At 45.3% G+C, this 18,338-nt stretch overlaps 1 protein-coding gene across 1 annotated transcript; it reads left to right on the top strand.

The window, feature by feature from the left end:
- Window positions 1-1,182: 1,182 nt before the first annotated feature.
- On the top strand, window positions 1,183-17,624 carry BLVRB (biliverdin reductase B (flavin reductase (NADPH))). The gene is made up of 5 exons (XM_006900897.1): window positions 1,183-1,266; window positions 8,398-8,562; window positions 8,699-8,788; window positions 13,569-13,697; window positions 17,467-17,624. Exons 1-5 carry the CDS (start codon window positions 1,188-1,190, stop codon window positions 17,622-17,624), a joined length of 621 nt encoding a protein of 206 aa, XP_006900959.1. The 5' UTR covers window positions 1,183-1,187.
- Window positions 17,625-18,338: the final 714 nt, after the last annotated feature.

Genomic DNA, 18,338 nt, shown 5'->3' with positions numbered 1-18,338 from the left:
CGCAGCGACACGCTCCAGCGGAGCCACATACTCCCACGCTGTCACATACACACGGGGTCACACAGCGTCACACACAGCCACATCCACACAATCCCAGTGTCACCCTTCGCTTGGGGCCATACACTCAGGCTGTCACACACTCACGTGTTGTCCCACTCTGTGTCCCACAGTGTAGCACACTCAAGGGAGCACGCCCCACCCACGCGGTGTCGCACAACCACACATATGTCCCGCCTCATGAGACACAAAGAGCTTCACAGCCACATTGTCAAACCCTCTTACACACAGTTACACTGGCCACATCATTTTCACTAGTGAGGTCACACAGCCTTGCCTTCTCAGACCTGACACGGTCACTGCGGTCACTGGGGTAACCCTCAGAGCCACACACTAGCCCATTCACACATGACACACACGACATTGCACACTGTCATTGTCTAATACACTCCCATGTAGCACAGTTAGCACGTCATACACTCGCACCCTGTCACACAGATAATGCCTAGAGCATCACAGGCTGGAATAGGATGACACGCACAGGGTAGCCGCAAGGTCACACCTGAACCACCTCAGCGCCTACCACACCTGGTGTCATACATAGTTTTCACAGTGTTACACTTGGGGCATGGCACGTGGTCAAGGTTGTTTTTTCTTTTGAGTTACTCAGAGTCATCACACAAGAGATCACACACACACACACACACGTACATACATAGACACACAACTGCACAGTGTCACACATGTCCTCACGCCGTCCTTTCTCACTTCCTCCTTCTCCTGCTTGCAGCAGTTGCGAGGAGGCCCGGGGCGATCTCTGGACTCCGAGAGAGGAAACTGAGGTAGGAGCGACAGGTGGGCGTGGTCCTTGCTGATCCCGCCCCTCCATGGTGTCTAGAGTCAGGAGGTGGGCACTATATGCATAATTTTCCTAGTCCCGCCTACCAGCCGCCGGGTTTACAGCAATATCGGGCTCCGCCTCCCAGTATCATTGGCTGAAGGAGAAGGCGGTGCTGGGTCGAAAGCGAATAAGGTCAGACTCCTGTCAGGAGGCGAGGTCTTTTTGTGCACGGCCCGCCTCCTGGGCCGCCCTGGGTTGTGGCTAGAGAAGGACAGAGCTCCGTGCCCAGCACCCAGTCGGTTCCCACGCTTCCTCCAACTCAGCAGCTCAGAGACTATGACCCCACAGCATGGCTGTCAAAAAAATCGCAATCTTCGGCGCCACCGGCAGGACTGGGCTTACCACCTTGGCTCAGGCGGTGCAAGGAGGTATGAGCTGGGGCGGACGGGGATAGCACCGTGGGTTCGTGCCAATGCAGGTTGTGTACTTCCACTGTGCTAAGATCCAAAAAACCACTGTGCTAAGATCCAAAAAACAAAGTAGGTGTTCCCGAGAACAAATATATGGGAGGCCACAGCCCCCAATTTCATGTAAGAACAAGGCATAGGAATTACTCAGGGAAGTCTGGTGGACAATACATCACGTGACTTCCATGAAATGTTATTGCTGCACTTAAACTAGGTATGCATTTGTCGACCAGCCCTGCCCTCTTTACAGAGATATTAAATCCTCGCAGCCCTCAACTACACTGGTGGCTGCAATTGGCTTGCCACCTCATGGCGACCCCATGTGTTGGAGAGTAGAATCGTCCTGTAAGGTTTTCTTGACTATAATCTTTAAGGAGAGTGCCAGGTCTTTCTCTCACCGTGCCTCTGGGTGGATTCTAACTGCTAGCAGTTTAGTTCTAACCTGTGCGCCACCAACTCTTCTATTTACCCCCCTTGGATGAGAAAGAGGAACTCTGATGGTGCTTAAACTCTCAGCTGCTAACAGAAAGATTTATGATTCTTACTCACCAACCACTCTGAGAGAGAAAGATGTAACAACATTCAGGAAATATTTAGCCTGGGAGACCCTGGGTAGCTATTCTGCCTTCTCCTACTGGACGGCTAGATCAGAATAAACTTGAAAACAGAAGGGTTTGGACAAGAAAATTGAGACCCAGAGAGTGACAAGCTCAAAAAACAAAACAAACGCCACAGCTAGTAAAATGGCAGCCCTGGGACTTGAACTCCATCTGTATCCTTAACTAAGTCCAAAGGCTTGGGCACTGGACCCGGAAACTCTGTAGAAGCTGTGAATCCCTAATGTAAGGGGACTATGAGGCATATGTGAAGATTTGGGGGCATTGGTCCTGGGAAAGTGGACAAATGATGACATTCTGGAGTGCAACAGAAGGATGGGCCCCTGATGACCACCCCCAAACTTCACCAACCTCCCAGGGGAGCTGAGACTTTAAGATATAGGACCCCGCCTATACTGGCCTGAGTAACCCTGAAGATAAAGACTATCTGGGTGCCCCAAAAGGGTGGAGGCCACCAGTCTCTTACAGTCCAGCCCTCCTTTGGAAGAGAACCCACCTTTGCCTCAAAACTCCTCATCATCGAGCTCACCACTCTCTTCCTCCCAAAAATTATCTCCTGAGGATATTGACTTGTAAGGCCTGGAGACACAAATTTGCTGACAAACATTCATGAGGAAGAGAAAGGAGAAGCAGGAAGTTAAGAGGTGCTGAGTCATGCTGGCATTCCCTAGTTTCTACCCACCCCAACCCCCATCCTGAATTCCCTCGGCCCACCCTGCAGGTCACCACTGGTACTGCACCCAAGGGAACTGGGATCGTGAATCTAGGGCGAACTCCGCCTTCTGACTTGGCTCTACACAATTTCTTCAGGGCTCTGAGTCTCCCAGAAAAAAGAGGGGCTGTCCAAGTTGGAGATTCATCTACCTGAGAGTTTATAAAGTCCCGCTGGGTCAGACATTAAACTCCTGTCTGTCACTTCCAGCTGTGTAGCCAAATGCCTTGCCTTGTGAACCTGTATTTCTGTAAGATGGCTGTGAAACTAGTAGCATCTTCCATTAACCACACTTGTGAGGGTTAAATGAAATAATATATGGAAGTGCTCAGAAATGTGTCCTATAGATATCCTTCTCATTTTCATCCTTCCAGTGGGTTTCCAAGGCGGTAAATCACACAAGAGATTGCCCATCTTTCTTAGAGCTGCTAGTGCAGTCGAATCACCAGAGAGGCACTGGCCTTTGGATTATCTATTCCAAAGTAAACATGATTATCTATTCCTAAGTAAACGCTCTTCAGTTGAGTGGACATAGCCCAGACTCAATGTGTAAAAATGTTACCTTCTTTTTTCTATCAAGTCCGTGATCCTGGCCTAGTTACACAGAATTGCCTCAGTCTCTCCATCCTCAAAGTTGTTGTATGACCTCAAGTTGCAACAAATCTATACCTGATCCTCCAGCGGGTTTTCAGAGGCAGTAAACCACATGGGAGTTGATAGCCCATCCTTCTCCCACGGAGCAAGTGGTGGATTTTTAATTGTGCCTGCAGGAAAACACTGCATGGTTCAAAATTGGGACAGGTGTACACCAGGGATGTGTCCTATCTCTATACCTTTTCAACCTGTATGCAGAACAGATTATCTGAGAGGCTGGGCTCTATAAGGAGAAGTGAGGCGTCAGGATTGGTGGAAGATCTATTAACAATCTGCGTTATGCTGATGACACAACCCTGCTTGCTGAAACTGAGGAGGGCCTGAAATGCTTGCTGCAGAGGGTCAAGGACTGCGGCCTTCAATATGGATTGAGGCTCAATGTAAAGAAGACAAAGATTCTTACCACTGGACCAATTGGCAGCATCAGGATGGATGGTGAAGAGATTGAGATTGTTACCAACTTTAGTCTGCTTGGCTCCACGGTCAACACTCTTGGCACCAGTATCCAGGAAGTCAGAAAACTTATTGAGATGGGAAAGTCTGCTGTTAAAGACCTCTCCAGGGTACTGACAAGCAATGGTGTCACTCTGGAGATTAAGGTGCGTCTGATACAGGCTGTTGTCTTTGCAATCACTTGTTATGCATCAAAGAGCTGGACAATGACTAGGGAGGATAGAAGGAGAATTGATGCCTTTGAGCTGTGGTGCTGAAGAGTATTGAATGTACCATGGACTGCCAAGAAAACAAACAGATTCATCCTGGAAAGGGTTAAACCGGGCTGCTGCTCCTTGGAGGCAAGGATTCTGGGGCTTCGTCTGACATACTTTGAACATGTAAGGAGGGACAGGTCCTTGGAGAGGGACATCATGCTTGGGAGGGTGGAGGGACGGCAGAAGAGGAGAAGACCTTCTATGAGGTGGATTGATTCAGTGACTGGCGTAATCAGGATGGGTGTGGCAGAGGCAGTGCGATTGTCACAGGATAGAGCAGGGTTTAGGGCTGTTGTACATAGGGTCGCTATGAGTCGCAGGCAACTTGACGGCACATAACAACAACATAGGTTGACAGCATAGCTCCTTACCACTAGGCCACCAGAGCTCCTTATGTAGGAATAACAATAATAGGTTATGACAGTCTGATGTTTTTCCAACCAGGTTCAATTACTTCTTAAATTCATTAGACATAGTCTAAGTAACAACTGGTCATAAGTTGGGTTGTTTGTTTGTTTTGAGATTTGAGGGAAAGTTTAGAAAGCAGATTGGGGTTTTTTCACACATTTTGTTTCATAACATTAATGACAATACCCATGTATCATAACACTTTTCCTACTTCCTTCCTGAAATTTCTCAGTTCCAGTTCTGACTTTTTATCTACTGTTGATTTTATTTCTTGTATGCCTCTCTATGCCTTCCTTTTCATTAGTGATATTGTGCTGATCATCCTTTATTGTATATAGCCTTTTCCTTCATTAGAAATGGGGGTTTTTAATATCTATTTAACTGAGCTTTTAATGAAAGTTTATAAAGAACTTGGATTTCCACTCATTCTTTCTTCCACATTTTCCTCCCTCCCCCCTCCCCCCAGTTCACTTCTTTGTTTGGAAAAAAATATCTTTTATTGTTATACAATATCCCCCCCCCACCCCCCACCCCAGACCACTTTACTATTCAACTCTTTTTCTGGACTCTTGTCATGCCAATAATACCTAGTCATATATTCTAGTTCTCTCCCCATCTGTTTCAATGCCGTGTACATTATTTATCCACTCTTTTCTTCATTTCTCCCCAACCCCCATATCAGTCCTGTTTTATAACAGTAGTAAGTAAGTATTATGCAGTATTTGTCTTTTTGTGACTGAGATATTTTAGTCAGCATAGTGTCCTCCATGGTCACCCATTTTGTGTAATAGTTCATAAGTTCTTTGTTTTTCGGTGCTGCATAATATCCCATTGTGTGAATATACCACAGCTTCTCTATCCATTTTTTTGTTGATGGGCACTTGGGTTATTTCCATTTCTTTACTAATGTGAACAAAGCAGCAATAAACATGAGTGTGCATGTATCTGCTTGGGTGGCAGTTCTGGTTTCTTTAGGATATATTGCCAGTGGTGCAATTGCTGGGTCAAATGATATTTCTTTTTCCAACTTTTTGAGAAAGCGCCATACTGCTTTCTATAGTGGTTGCACCATTTTACACTCCCACCAACAGTGAATAAGGGTTCCAGTTTCTCCACAAACTTGCCAGCATTTGTTGTTTGCTGCTCTGTTGAATTTTGCTATTCTTACTAGGGTGAGATGATATTTCATATTTGTTTTCAATTTTTTAAATTTTATTTATTTTACTTATTTATCTATTTTTTCATTTTTCGTATGTGTACGGTCAAATCGGATCTGACTAGTACAGGAGGATATTGCCCCTCCTTCACCAGCAGAGCATCTGGTGAATTCAAACTGCATACCCCTGGGATTGCTTGTTTCTTTGTTTTTAAATAGTTCAGAATTTAGTGGGCATGTATTATTTTGTAATTTAGTATGTTGTTGTTTGTTGTTATGTGCCGTCAAGTCACCTGAGATTCATAATGATCCTATTTACAACAGCTCGGAACCCTGCTCTATCCTGAGCCAACACTACTGTTTCTGACACACCTATGCCCATTAGCCCAGTCACTGAGTCAATCCATCTCATCAAGGGTCTTCCTCTCTGGCGCTTTCCCCCCACCCTCCCAAGCATAATGTCTCTCTCCAAGACTGGTCTCGCCTTGCAACATGCCCAAAGCATGTCAGACGAAGCTTTAGAATCTTTGCCTCCAAGGAGCAGCCTGGTCTCACCCTCTCAAAGACGAACCTGTTTGTTCTCTTAGCAGTCCATATTCAATGCTCTTCTCCAGCACCACAGTTCAAAGGCATTAATTCTCCTTCTATCATCCCTAGTCTTTGTCCAGCTTTCTGATGCTTAGCACGTAATTCTGAAAACCATGGCCTGGATTAGGGACATCTTAGTCTCCAGACTGACATATGAAGTTGAAAAGACTCAGTCACTTTTATCTTTTTCTTCTTAATTAATTGCTGCACATTTTCTTCCCCCTCTAGCCCACATCGCAATGCACCCTTAGTTCCAGATTGTTCTCATACATATAATGCATAATCATATATTCCTTTCAGACACTTCTGTTTATTCTAATGTAGTATTAATTATCTATCCATTCTTTTGCCATTGTCTCCCCAAACCCCTCATGTCTGTCCTATAACAGCAGTGTTATGAAGTATTTGTCCTTCATATTATCTATATATATAAAAAAAGACAACCTTCAGAATGGAGAAGAAATTGTAAAATCATATATGTATCTAGGGTCAGGGAAGATGTTTGCATGAGGTTCCTCAGCTAGTAATTAGCAAACCCAGGATCTGAACCCAGGTCTGTGGGACCTTAAAAGGTTTGCTTTCCTATTTATAAAGATTCAAGGAGACGGTGCTAAGTATGGTGTTCCCTAACCTGACCTGTCCTTGGTTTACTCCACATAAGCATAATGAAGGCTGTAGCAGGAAACCCTAGGGTTGGGGGCCAGGAAAGTGGATGAGAGCATTCCAGTAAGAAGCAACAGTATGTGCAGAGGCCAGGAGACAAGAAACTGGTGTCTGAGGAACTGAATTAGGTTTGATTCCTGCAGGGTCCACAGGGAATGGTAGTTCCCTCAGAGGCTGGAGAAGAGGGGTCTTCAACACTGGAATGAAGAGCATGGGCTTAATCACCAGGTATTGGAGATCCTGGAAGGACTCGGAGCATGGAGACATTTTGAAATGACCATGGAAAACTCAGTCTGGCTGCTGTGTGGAAGATGGATTGGAGTGGTTGATGTTGGGGCCTGCAAGTGCTGGAGGCAGTCAGCATGCCGGGCAAGAGAGAGGCTGAAGACAGAGTCATCAAATGATTAAAAGGCAGTGTAGTCCCAAGAGAGCTGTACTGAACACAAAGGCTGTGCCTCCCTGGCAGTTCAAAACCACCAGCAGCTCTGACAGAGTAAGATGGGCAATCTTCTGCTGTATGACCTACAGCATCTGCAAACCCACTATCTGGGTGATTTCTGACTCAATGGCAGTAAGGTTTTTTGAGGAGAGCAAACAAATACCTGTCCAGTGCTTATTCTTGTGCCATGTACAACCTAAACTTTTTGTTCCCTAGTTATATTTTTGTTTTTTTACATTTCTTAGAGTCACTCCATTGAGATCGAATTCACATACTATGTTCACTACTTCTCTTGGGTCTCAGTGTCAGCTGGGTGGATGCAGCCTTGTGAACCTAGAAGAGATGCAGGTGGGGGACACGGGGATGTTTGTGGCTTTCTTTCTGCTTCAAGTGGGTGGCCGCAGAGCGGAACTGCTAGATGAATTGGGGGTCTCTGGCTCAGAGTTTGCCAGCGTTTGGGCATACGGGAATGGTAAAATACTATAGGGCCCTAGGGCGTGTGGCCCTAAGGCTTCTTTTGAATTGTTGTTGGTCAAACATTCTTCTAGGTCTTATAGCCCTGGTGTGTCCACTTGCCGTACAGAGGTAACGTGTGGTTGCTGTGAAGCTGAACACTGTGACACTAATGTGTCAAATGTGATAACGGTTATCCACGGGGCACAGTGTTTGGTGGCGCTCCCCGGTTGAAAAAAGCTTGCAAGCAGGAGTGGCATCCACTTCCATAAATAGCTCGCCTCGGGAAACCCTATGAACCTGGAGAAAGGATGAAAGCCACCCACGCAAGTGTCGAGGACTTTCGTTCTTAGGGTCGCTATGAGTTGCCAACAACTTGATGGCACTTAACAACAACAACAAGTTCACTACAGGAGTCATAAACTAGCATAGTGCCAAATGTTAACTCATTTGTTGCTGGATAATAGGGAAGCTGAGGGGACACTCTAAGGATACTGGGAGACTATCTACCACCCCCATGAAGATATGGCCATATTCTAACAACCGAATGAGGATTTGCTGTCCATATGGCAGCACAATGTTTCAAGACCACCGTCCTGAACCATGGGACCTAGGAAATGGACTGAGGGTTGGTAACATCACCTTGGAACCCAAGCCCACTGACTTACTTCTTTGATCCTTTTTACCCACAGGTTATGAAGTGACAGTGCTGGTGCGAGACCCCTCCAGGCTGCCCTCCGAGGGACCCAAGCCGGACCACGTGGTCGTGGGCGACGTCCGGAAGGCGGAGGATGTGGACAAGACCGTGGTGGGGCAGGACGCCGTCATCGTGCTGCTGGGCACCGGCAACGACCTCAGTACTGAGCCCCCCCTCTGCCCGCGGCCTCCTCCTGCGCCCAGGCCCCCCGCGCCACCCCCGCCCCCAGCCCCGCCCCTACCACCCCATCCACCTCCACCACCCGCGAGTGACAGCTACTCTCTGTCCTCTCTAAGGTCCCACCACAGTGATGTCCGAGGGCGCCCAGAACATTGTGGCGGCCATGAAGGCTCACGGCGTGGACAAGGTCGTGGCCTGCACCTCGGGTGGGTGGCGGGATCAGGGGTTTTGCTAAGATGGGGGAGGGGCGGGTACTGGGCAGGCCCAGTTTGGAGCCCAGGGACCTTGAAAGGCCATGCGAAGCCTTTCCAAATTACCATAAGTTTACTGAACACCGGCTGTGTGCCTCAACTTTGCTGGGGACCTAGTGGTGACCAAGACAGGCAGTGGCCTGCACCCATAGGCCTCACAGATGGGAGAGAGGTGATATCAAACCCATCAGGAGACAGTGATAGCCCAGAGTGAGCAGGAAGGGTTGGGCTCAGGTAGAGGAGAAGACCTGGGATGGGAGAGGGGTCAGGCTGAGGGATGAGACCATTTCCAGGGAAGGTGAAGGATTCAAGGCTGGGAAGGAGAAGAGACACAGATGGAGACAGAGACTAGGTGGAAAACTCAATTGCCTCTGGGTGTCCAAAGGCCTATGGGAAATCTCTCCTGTAGTGTGTCTAGAAGTAAGGTTTCAAGAGGAAATGATAGAGCTTTGAACAGAACCACCAGGTGTCTACCCTCACAGAGCTGCTCATTTTTTAGGAAGTGGACTTCAAGAGTTGCCCAAGGAAGGCTACAGGTTGCCACCCTGGAGCTATTATTACCAATAATCAGCATTTACTGAGCACCTGCTAGTGGCCTAGTGGTTAAGGAGTTGTGCTGCCAACAGAAAGACAGGTAGTTCTAACTCACCTGTTACTCAGAGGGAGAAAAATGGCAATCTCCTCCTGTGTGATTTACATCCTCAAAAACACCACTGGATATTCAGCAATTAATCGGTTCTGACTCAACAGCAATGAGATTTTTGAGTGCTGGTGAATGGAACTCCCTGAGGTGGCTGCATAAAAAGTACTTAGAATCTTGCCTGAACAAAAACCCAGCCGCTTGTCACCAGGGCTCCTTAGACCCACACAGTCAGCTCACTGTCTTCAAGTCAGTTCTGATTCACAGCGAAACTCCACTGACTTCCCAGCTATCCTCCACAGAACTGCTGGTGAATTTCAACAGGCAGAGATGCAAGGCTTTTGCATTAACAGCACAATTTACTACAGTCTAGACCATCCCTTGGACTCCAACTCAAACTCATTGCTATCAAGTCAGAGCCACCTGAGCAAACCTTAGTGGATTTCCAAGACAAAATCACATGGATGTGCTGGCAGAATAGTGGTAAAGAATTGTGCTGCCAACGCAAAGTTATGCAGTTTGAATCCACTAACTGCCCCACAGGAGAAAGATGTGCAGTCACCTCCCATTTGATTTGTTCGTGTTATATAGAGTCAAGTAGGAAGCATAGCTGACTCTCCAGTGAGTTTTCCAGAAGCTATAAATCAAATGGGAGATGATTGCCCATCTTTCTCCTTTGGAGCCACTGGGATTCGAACTACCAGAGAGGAATGGCCTCTGGGTTACAAGCACAAAACTCTACACCTCTACACCAGAGCTCCCTGAGAAACCTACAATAATCCCAAAAAGAGCATTGCTGTTGAGTTTACTCCACCTCAATCAAGAATAGAGCCAGCCTCTAGTTTCCAAGGTTTTACATTTTTACAGATGCAGTCTGCCCCCTCTTGTTCCCATTGAGCAGCTGGTAGGCTAGAACTCTTAACTTTCTGTTAACAGCCGAGCCCCTTCATTACTGTGCCAACAGAGCTCCTCTCATCTTATGCGGGGGGGAAAAACAATGCTAAACCAAATTCACTGCCAATGATTCCAACTATAGTGATCCTACAGGACAGAGTAGAACCGTAGTGTTTCCACGGCTATAACAGGAGCAGATTGCCTCATCTTTCTCCCTAAGAGTAAGTGCCTGCATGTGTCTACCTTTTGGTTAGCAGCCCAATGCCTAACCCACTGTACCACCAGGGTCCCTTTCATTCTAGAGCCAGAACTTAATAAATACTAGTCAATATTTCCTCCCTTATACAGCTAAAGGAGCCTGGTAGCATATTTGTTATGTGTTATATCTTGGACTGCCAACCAAAAAGTCAGCCGTTCAAATCCACCAGCTGCTCTGAGAGGGAAAGCCTAATTTAAAGCCTCAGAAACCTGCTGGAGGATCAGCATGAGTCAGAGTGGACTCAATGGTGGTGGTTGTACAGCAGTAGGGACTAAAGAGCTGGAGGGCAATGACTTCTGCCCGTTCACACAGCCTGGCTGGCACAGCTCGTCTATAGTGTGTGTTTTTTTTCTTTTTCTTTTTTTTTTCACATCAGACTGGTAATGTGCCCATGTTGTAAGAGGTTTAAAGGACAGCACATGTCATATAGAAGCATCATCGCCCAATTATAATGCTTATGAACCGGAAAAGGATCAACATCGATGTTTATTCACACAAGTTGTCTTGCTAAAAAGGGAGGTGCCATGAGAGAGGGCTGCATGGTGACCAAGACACAGCACAAAGACTGGAGGCCAGCCGATAGAGGAGGATGGAAGCTAAGAGATTTGTGGCTCCTCTCCCCAGCAGCTTTGAAATGCTAGAAGTAATACTAAACCTGCTATTCAGAATATTCTATTCTTAATTGTTCATGTTTTCTTCCATGTCCTTAAGACCAATCTGAGAGGTGAAAACAAATTTTTTTCTATGATCCTACCTACTGTGATCATAACTTCACTGGGGCACACTGTTTCTGCTTTCTCCTGAGAAGCAGCTAGTAGATTTCAACTGCTCACCTATTAGTTGTAGCCCATTATGTTCTCCACTACCCCACTAGAACTTGCTTCTTCTGTGATGAAAACTTATTCTTGAAGGAAGATTTACAGCCTAGTAAACCCTATGTGTCACTTGTACTCCGTCCAACAAGGCTTATATTTAAGTCAAAATTGGAGCTCCAGTGGCTTAGTGCACTTCACGTCGGTCTTCTAACCAAAAGATCAGAAGTTCAAACCTACTAGCTATTCTATAGGGGGAGGAAATGATCAGTTTCCTCCCATAAAGATTTATTGCCTTGGAAACCAACAGAGGTGTGAGTGGTTCTCTCACTATGAGTTGGGATTAACTCAAGGGCAGTGCTTTTCATTTTTTTTCTGGTTTAGTTTTGTTTTGTTTTAATGAGTGAATTGACTCCATGACAATGAATTTGTTTTATTGGGTTATTGTTTGTTTTGGGTTTTTTGGAAGCAAAACAAAAGGGGTTTTTTTTTTCCACCAGAAGCACTGAGAAAATGAACACTAATTCTCTTCTATCCTGTAATTTTTGGAGATTAATATTCTCATCATATTCAAATTTCAAGGAAAAGGATTAGAAAGATCTTTGTTACCTAAGGAGCTTGGATTTTATCCCAAGGGCCTGGAAGGTCTCGGGAGAGTGGTTTTTAAAGGAGGTTCCTGATAGGATTAAAAGGAAATCCAGGGAAAGATACAGACTGTATCTACTATTATGATCACAATTTGATAACCACGTGGAACTAAGAAGTAGACACGTAAGACTTGAGGCTCTTGCTGAACGACATTGGGTGCCTATTCAGATGCTGAGCTTCAGTTTCCACATCAGTAGAGAATCCTACTCCCTCATAGGCTTGTTGTCATGAATCAGTGAGACGATCATGCTAGCTCTATAGTGTTTTATTGCCTGCTTTTTCAGAAGTAAATCACTGGGTCTTTTCCCTGAGGACCTGAGTGCACCAAAACTTTCAGTTAGCAGTTAGTGTCTTAATTGGAGCTCTGGTAGCTTATCGATAAGGAGTTTCACTGCCAGCCCAAAGGCACACAGTTCCAATCCTCCAGCTATTCCATTGAAGAAATATGGACAGTTGCCTCCTGGGTGATCTACAGACTAGTTAGAATAACAGCTTTGAATTAGTTCTGACTTGATGGCCCATAACAAACGGTTCCATTCTTTTTTTTTTTTTTCTCTCCTGCCCAAACATGTACCCTAGAATCAGATCCAACTAGTACAGGAGGAGATTGCCCCTCCTTTTCCAGCAGAATATCTAGTGGATTCGAACAGCGTGCCTTTGGCATTACAGTGCAGCTTCTTGCCACTAGGCCACCAGAGCTCCCTAAATAGTTCCATTCTACACAATAATTCATAGCAACGATTGTGAGGATGGCAAAACACTGGTCAGGGTTATTTATTGTATGTTGTTTCCCTGTAAGTTGGAATTGCCTCAGCGGCAATAATAGTTCTACTCTGACACATCTGGAGTTGCCATGTTTCAGAGTCAACTTGGTGGCAACGAACTAAGGTTTTTATTGTTGTTTTAGTAGAAATAAATGTTAGGGCAAAACCAGGCAGAGTAAAGGGGACTTAGATAAGCCAGAGAGTGTAGTTGTAGATAGAATTCTTAGGAAAGGCCTTATTGAAAGTTGACTTTTAGGCAAAGTTTTGAAGGAGGAGAGGGAGAGAGCAGACACTGTGATTGGAGGAATTACCATTGCAAAATGGTGAGGTGGGAGTTGGTGAAGGGATGGCAGAGGAGTGAAGGGGTCTTGCTTTTCTCTGGAGTTGGGATGGAGTCTAAGATCATGTTCTGACTCAGGTGTTCACAGGGTCCCTCTGGCTGCATCTAGGGCCAGGGAGACCTGGCTCAAGCCTGGGTGGGACCAGGTGGGATGAGAAGCCATATCTGGAATTAATGTGCTTTTGTTATAGCTCACATATGGGGTAAAAGAGATAAAGAAGATCCCCACAAGACTCATTTTTGTCCAGAACCTTCAGAAGGCGATGGGGAGCCATGCAGGGTATTGTCCTGGCCCGTTAGAAAAGGGCAGCAGGCAAGTCAGGTCAGGAGGTTGTGGGCCCTGAGCTTTAGTTAACCCTACCCTGTGACCTGCCCCAGCCTTCCTGCTGTGGGACCCCACAAAGGTGCCCCCGAGACTGCAGGACGTGACCAATGACCACATTCGGATGCACAAGATACTACAGGAGTCAGGCTTGAAGTATGTTGCTGTGATGCCACCCCACATAGGTGAGTGGAACAGGGACCGAAAGACACTATCACCACCCACCTGCCTTCCTGCTCTCTCGGGAGGTCCAAAAGGGCTTCCCTGGCCTCCCTAAAATTGCAAACTTTCCCTCAACACTTCTATCCACTTTCCCTACTTTCTAACATGCTATTCCATTGTCTCTGCTTAACAAACTACCCCAAATTTAGAGATGGGAGACAACGGCCATTAATATAATTCACACTGTCAATACTGGAGTCACCATGTGTTCTTGAGATCTCCCTTGAGGTTACAGTCAGCGTTCTCTTGAAGCCTTCCTCATTGGCTTACATAATGGCTGCTTTTCCTCACACAATGGCTGCCGGATTCCAAGGGCAAGAATTCACAGGAGACTGCCCATATTTCTTCCTTAGTGGGGTTGGTGGATTTGAACTTTTTGCCAACAGTCTGGCATGTTATGACCTGCACAACACCAGGGCCCTTGAAAGAGAAATACTTGTGTGTAAATTCCAGAACCATTATCACACTTAAGAGAATTGACATTTCCTCTGCCATATTGTTTAGTATCTACTCTATAGTCAGATTTTCCTCAATTTAAAAAAAATACTTTCTCAACCCCTCTCTCCCCAAATCAGCATCCACTTAGTTGCCATGTCCCCTTTAATCTGGAATAATCCCCTCTGCTTTTTGTTTGCTTCTCATGACATTGACCAGGTCAGGTGAATTTTTAAAAATGTCTTTCCTTTTAGATTTTTTTTTCTTGTTTTCTCCAATTAGACTCAGATTAAACATGTACAGCAGGACTAGCCTATGGGTGAGGTTGTAAATCTCTTATTGCAAATGTTTCAAGGGTGCTTGTCCTTGGGTGATGCTCAGTTTGAGGTGGTCACTGTCAAATCTTCCTTGTATAAAAGGGACATTTTCCCATTGTTGTTGTTATGTGCCGTCGAGTCGCTTGCGACTCATAGCAACTCTGTGTACAACAGCCCTAAACTCTGCTGTCCTGTGCCAGTTGCACTGTCTCCGATACACCCATCCCAATTACCCCAGTCACTGAATCAATCCACCTCATAGAGGGCCTTCCTCTCCTGCACTGTCCCCCCACCCTACCAAGCATGATGTTCCTCTCCGAGGACCGGTCCCTCTTTACAACATGTCCAAAGTATGTTAGACAAAGCCTCAGAATCCTTGCCTCCAAGGAGCTGCCTGGTTTAACCCTTTCCAGGATGAATCTGTTTGTTTTCCTAGCAGTCCATGGTATTCTCAGTACTCTTCTCTAGCACCATAGCTCAAAGGCATCAGTTCTCCTTCTATCCTCCTTGGTCATTGTCCAACTCTCTGATGCATAACAAGTGATTGCAAAGACCATGGCCTGTATCAAATGCACCTTAGTCTTCAGAGAGACACTATTACTCTTCAGAACCTTGGAAAGGTCTCTAACAGCATTAGTTATTTTTCTTTATCATTGTGTAGCCAATATATGCCCTATCAACAGTTAGCCATGGCTATTCCACTATATCCACTTAAAAAACCTATTGGTACTTATGAAGAGAGCAAGGGTGATGTGGGAATGCCTGAATCTGATCTCTACAACTCCACAAGGGAAACTTACCCCCAACATCAACAACCACAACATAAAACAATTCCCAAGAGGTCAAACATGTTCCCCATGCTCCCATAACTCTTTCTGCTAATTTGAATGGCTGTATTGGATCTGAAATGCATTGTGATAGCTACACAACCTCACAGAATAATACTTGCACTTATGGGGACTATTAGGGAAACTAGCAGGTTATAACTCAGGTTAGCAACAGAATCCAGGAAAGCTTTGAAGGATGCTCACAGGCCCTTCAGCCTTGTGGTTGTAGGCTAGACTTACAAAGTTCTCTTAGTCTTGCTAACCACAGCATCTCCTCGTCAATCCTCCAGCAAGCCTGGGCAAAAGGCTCCATGGAGCTCTGGCTCCTTGGGGCAGCAATCCCAGTTTGGCTTTATCTCACTTTGGAGCTCTGGCTCTCCTGTGGCTACTGCTGCTCTCCTGCATGCCTTGATGTGAGATGGCACAGGAACCTCGGATCCCATAGAATATATGGAGCATTCTCCGCCTCCTCTTCCGTGCTATTAATGAGATTCAAATTCCTGCCTCTAAACCTGCTCAAGTCATACCCCAAAAAAATGGGGAAATTAGACAGTGGCTCTGTGGACAAACCAACACATCCTACCTGCATGCTCCCACCCAACCATGTGGCAAAACTAAGGGCAATGTCCCAGGAAAGCTACTCTAAACAATACATCCCACTACACCACAGTACTCCAGGGCTCTCAAAATGTCAGCTCCTGTCACCTGAAGGATATGTTTGCTCCTTTACTGCCTGTAACACACAGATCAAAACCTGGGATATGTCACTCAAGCCTCCCAGATAGGTCCAGAAGAAGGAAACATCATTGTGGTTAGAACAGATCAGGGTTTTGTTTTTTGTTTGTTTGTTTGTTTTTCAGATCAGGGTTCTAATTTAACCTTCACCACTATTTACCTTTACCATTCCAAGATTCCATTTGTCCAACTACAACATAGAATTGAAGTTTCTCACCCATCCTGTTTTACTTCTCCATCTAGCATCTATCTAATTTCTTTAGCTTGTTAGTTGGCTTATTTATCTAATGTTGCTCCAGCAGAAATATTGCAAGTGGATAACTTTAACAAATAAATTTATTCATAAACTATTTAAAAGATTGGAAGTCTGACACCAGCCCCAAAGCTTTTTTTCTCTGTTGGCTTACAGTTTAGGAGGAAAGTCTTTTTTTCCTTTCAATATTCCTTGAAGATCTACATGTGTCTTGGCATTAATCTTCCCCTGAATATAGGAGGTTCTTTTTATTTTAAAATTATTAGTATTAATTTCAATGAACATCTACAGAGATTTTGGAATTCCATTCATTCATTCATTGTTGCACTTTTCTCACCCCCACCCCCACCCCACTCCTCTCCTTGAAAAGCAAAAGACAAACTCCTTCATTTGTACATAACCCCCTCCCCCACCCCACAGATCCCCACCCGCACCCCAAGTATACTCCACTCTGCAATCCTCATTCTGGACTCTTATGATAATCATAATGCTCTAAAATATATTCATTTTAAACTATTCTCTCCCTCATCGGCTTTAATGTGAATATAGGAGGTTCTTAGTGCAGGAACCTGGGTCCAAAGGATACATTCCACTTCTTGCTGTACTTTCTTGGTAGCACTACTACCACCCTCTCTTGTTATTCATTTCTCTCTCCTTTTGCCTCTTGTAGGATAAAAGATGCTGCAGAGTACCCCCTAGGGAAAATCTCCTTACACCAGATTAGGGCTGTATTATATACTACACTTAATCCTTTCCCAACTGACACATTATTCCATCAGATCACATTATGGAGGAGATCTTTATATAACTGTCAAATCTTTGGCAATCATGGCCCAGCTAAGGTGACACATTTTTTGAGTGTTACACAGTTCAGTCAATGACAGTTGCCTTTCCCTAATGAATGTCTGCTTCTGGAGGTCAAAGATTGTTTTCTGTCTTGTCCCTGACTGTGTACCCAGTATAGGTACATAGTAAATAATAAATAAGGATCTGTCCAGTTAATGAAGTAAAAACCTTTGTTAGCACCCGCCATATGGGCAAGTTCCATATATTATGGGATGTTATATGAACCAGACTGGACACACAGTTGATATCCTGGGAGGGTCATTCTGGGAAGTGGAAATGTTGATTTGCTTCACCTGCCTCCTTTATCTTTGCTTCACAGGGGACCAGCCACTGACTGGGGCTTACACAGTCACTCTGGATGGAAGAGGGCCCTCTAGGGTCATCTCCAAACATGACCTGGGTCACTTCATGCTGCACTGTCTCACCACTGACCAGTACAATGGGCACAACACCTACCCTTCCCACCAGTATGACTAGGGTTGCCTCCATTCAGGAAATGAGAAACAAAGGAAAGACAGCCCCAGAGTCAGGGAACAATAAATATTGATCCACGAGCTTCATATTATTTTCAAAAACCTGGCTCTGTGACTCTTCCTCTCTCTTGCTGCAGCTGGGTAATTTGGAATGTCTCTCTGACTCTGTGTTGCATTATCTGGTTATCCATTCATTTAATCAGCAAGTATATTGAGTCTCTGTTTTGTGTCTGGAGCCCTGGGTGATTCAAACAATAAAGTGGTCAGCTGACAACTGAAAGGTTAGGAATTCAAGTACACCCAGAGGTATCTCAGAAGAAGCCTGATGATCTATTTCTAAAAAAGCAACCCTTGGAAACCCTGTGAAGCACAGGTCTCTTCTGATGCACGTGAGTAAAAAGCATGAGGGCATCACATGAGGATCACCAAATCTGACTTCTACTAATTCCACAAGGGGGAAGTGTCCCCGACAACAGGATCCACAACACAAAACCAATTCTTAGGTAAAAAATGTCACCTATGTTTCCTTGTCCATTTTCTACAAATTCCAACACTAATCCTACTGTTCTACTGGGTCCAAAATATGGTGCAATCGCTACACAGACCCTATAAGACCATACTCATGATTATGGGGTGCATTAGGGAAGTTAACGGGTTACAACTCAAGTTGGCAGCAAGATTACACTTTCCCAGTCAGAACAACTTCTAACAGGTGCTC

This window comes from Elephantulus edwardii, unplaced genomic scaffold (genome assembly GCF_000299155.1).
Source record: "Elephantulus edwardii isolate Elephantulus edwardi_28Jun2011 unplaced genomic scaffold, EleEdw1.0 scaffold00302, whole genome shotgun sequence".
In the NCBI taxonomy this organism is placed as follows: Eukaryota; Metazoa; Chordata; class Mammalia; order Macroscelidea; family Macroscelididae; genus Elephantulus; species Elephantulus edwardii.
This window is presented reverse-complemented; position numbering and strand designations above follow the sequence as displayed.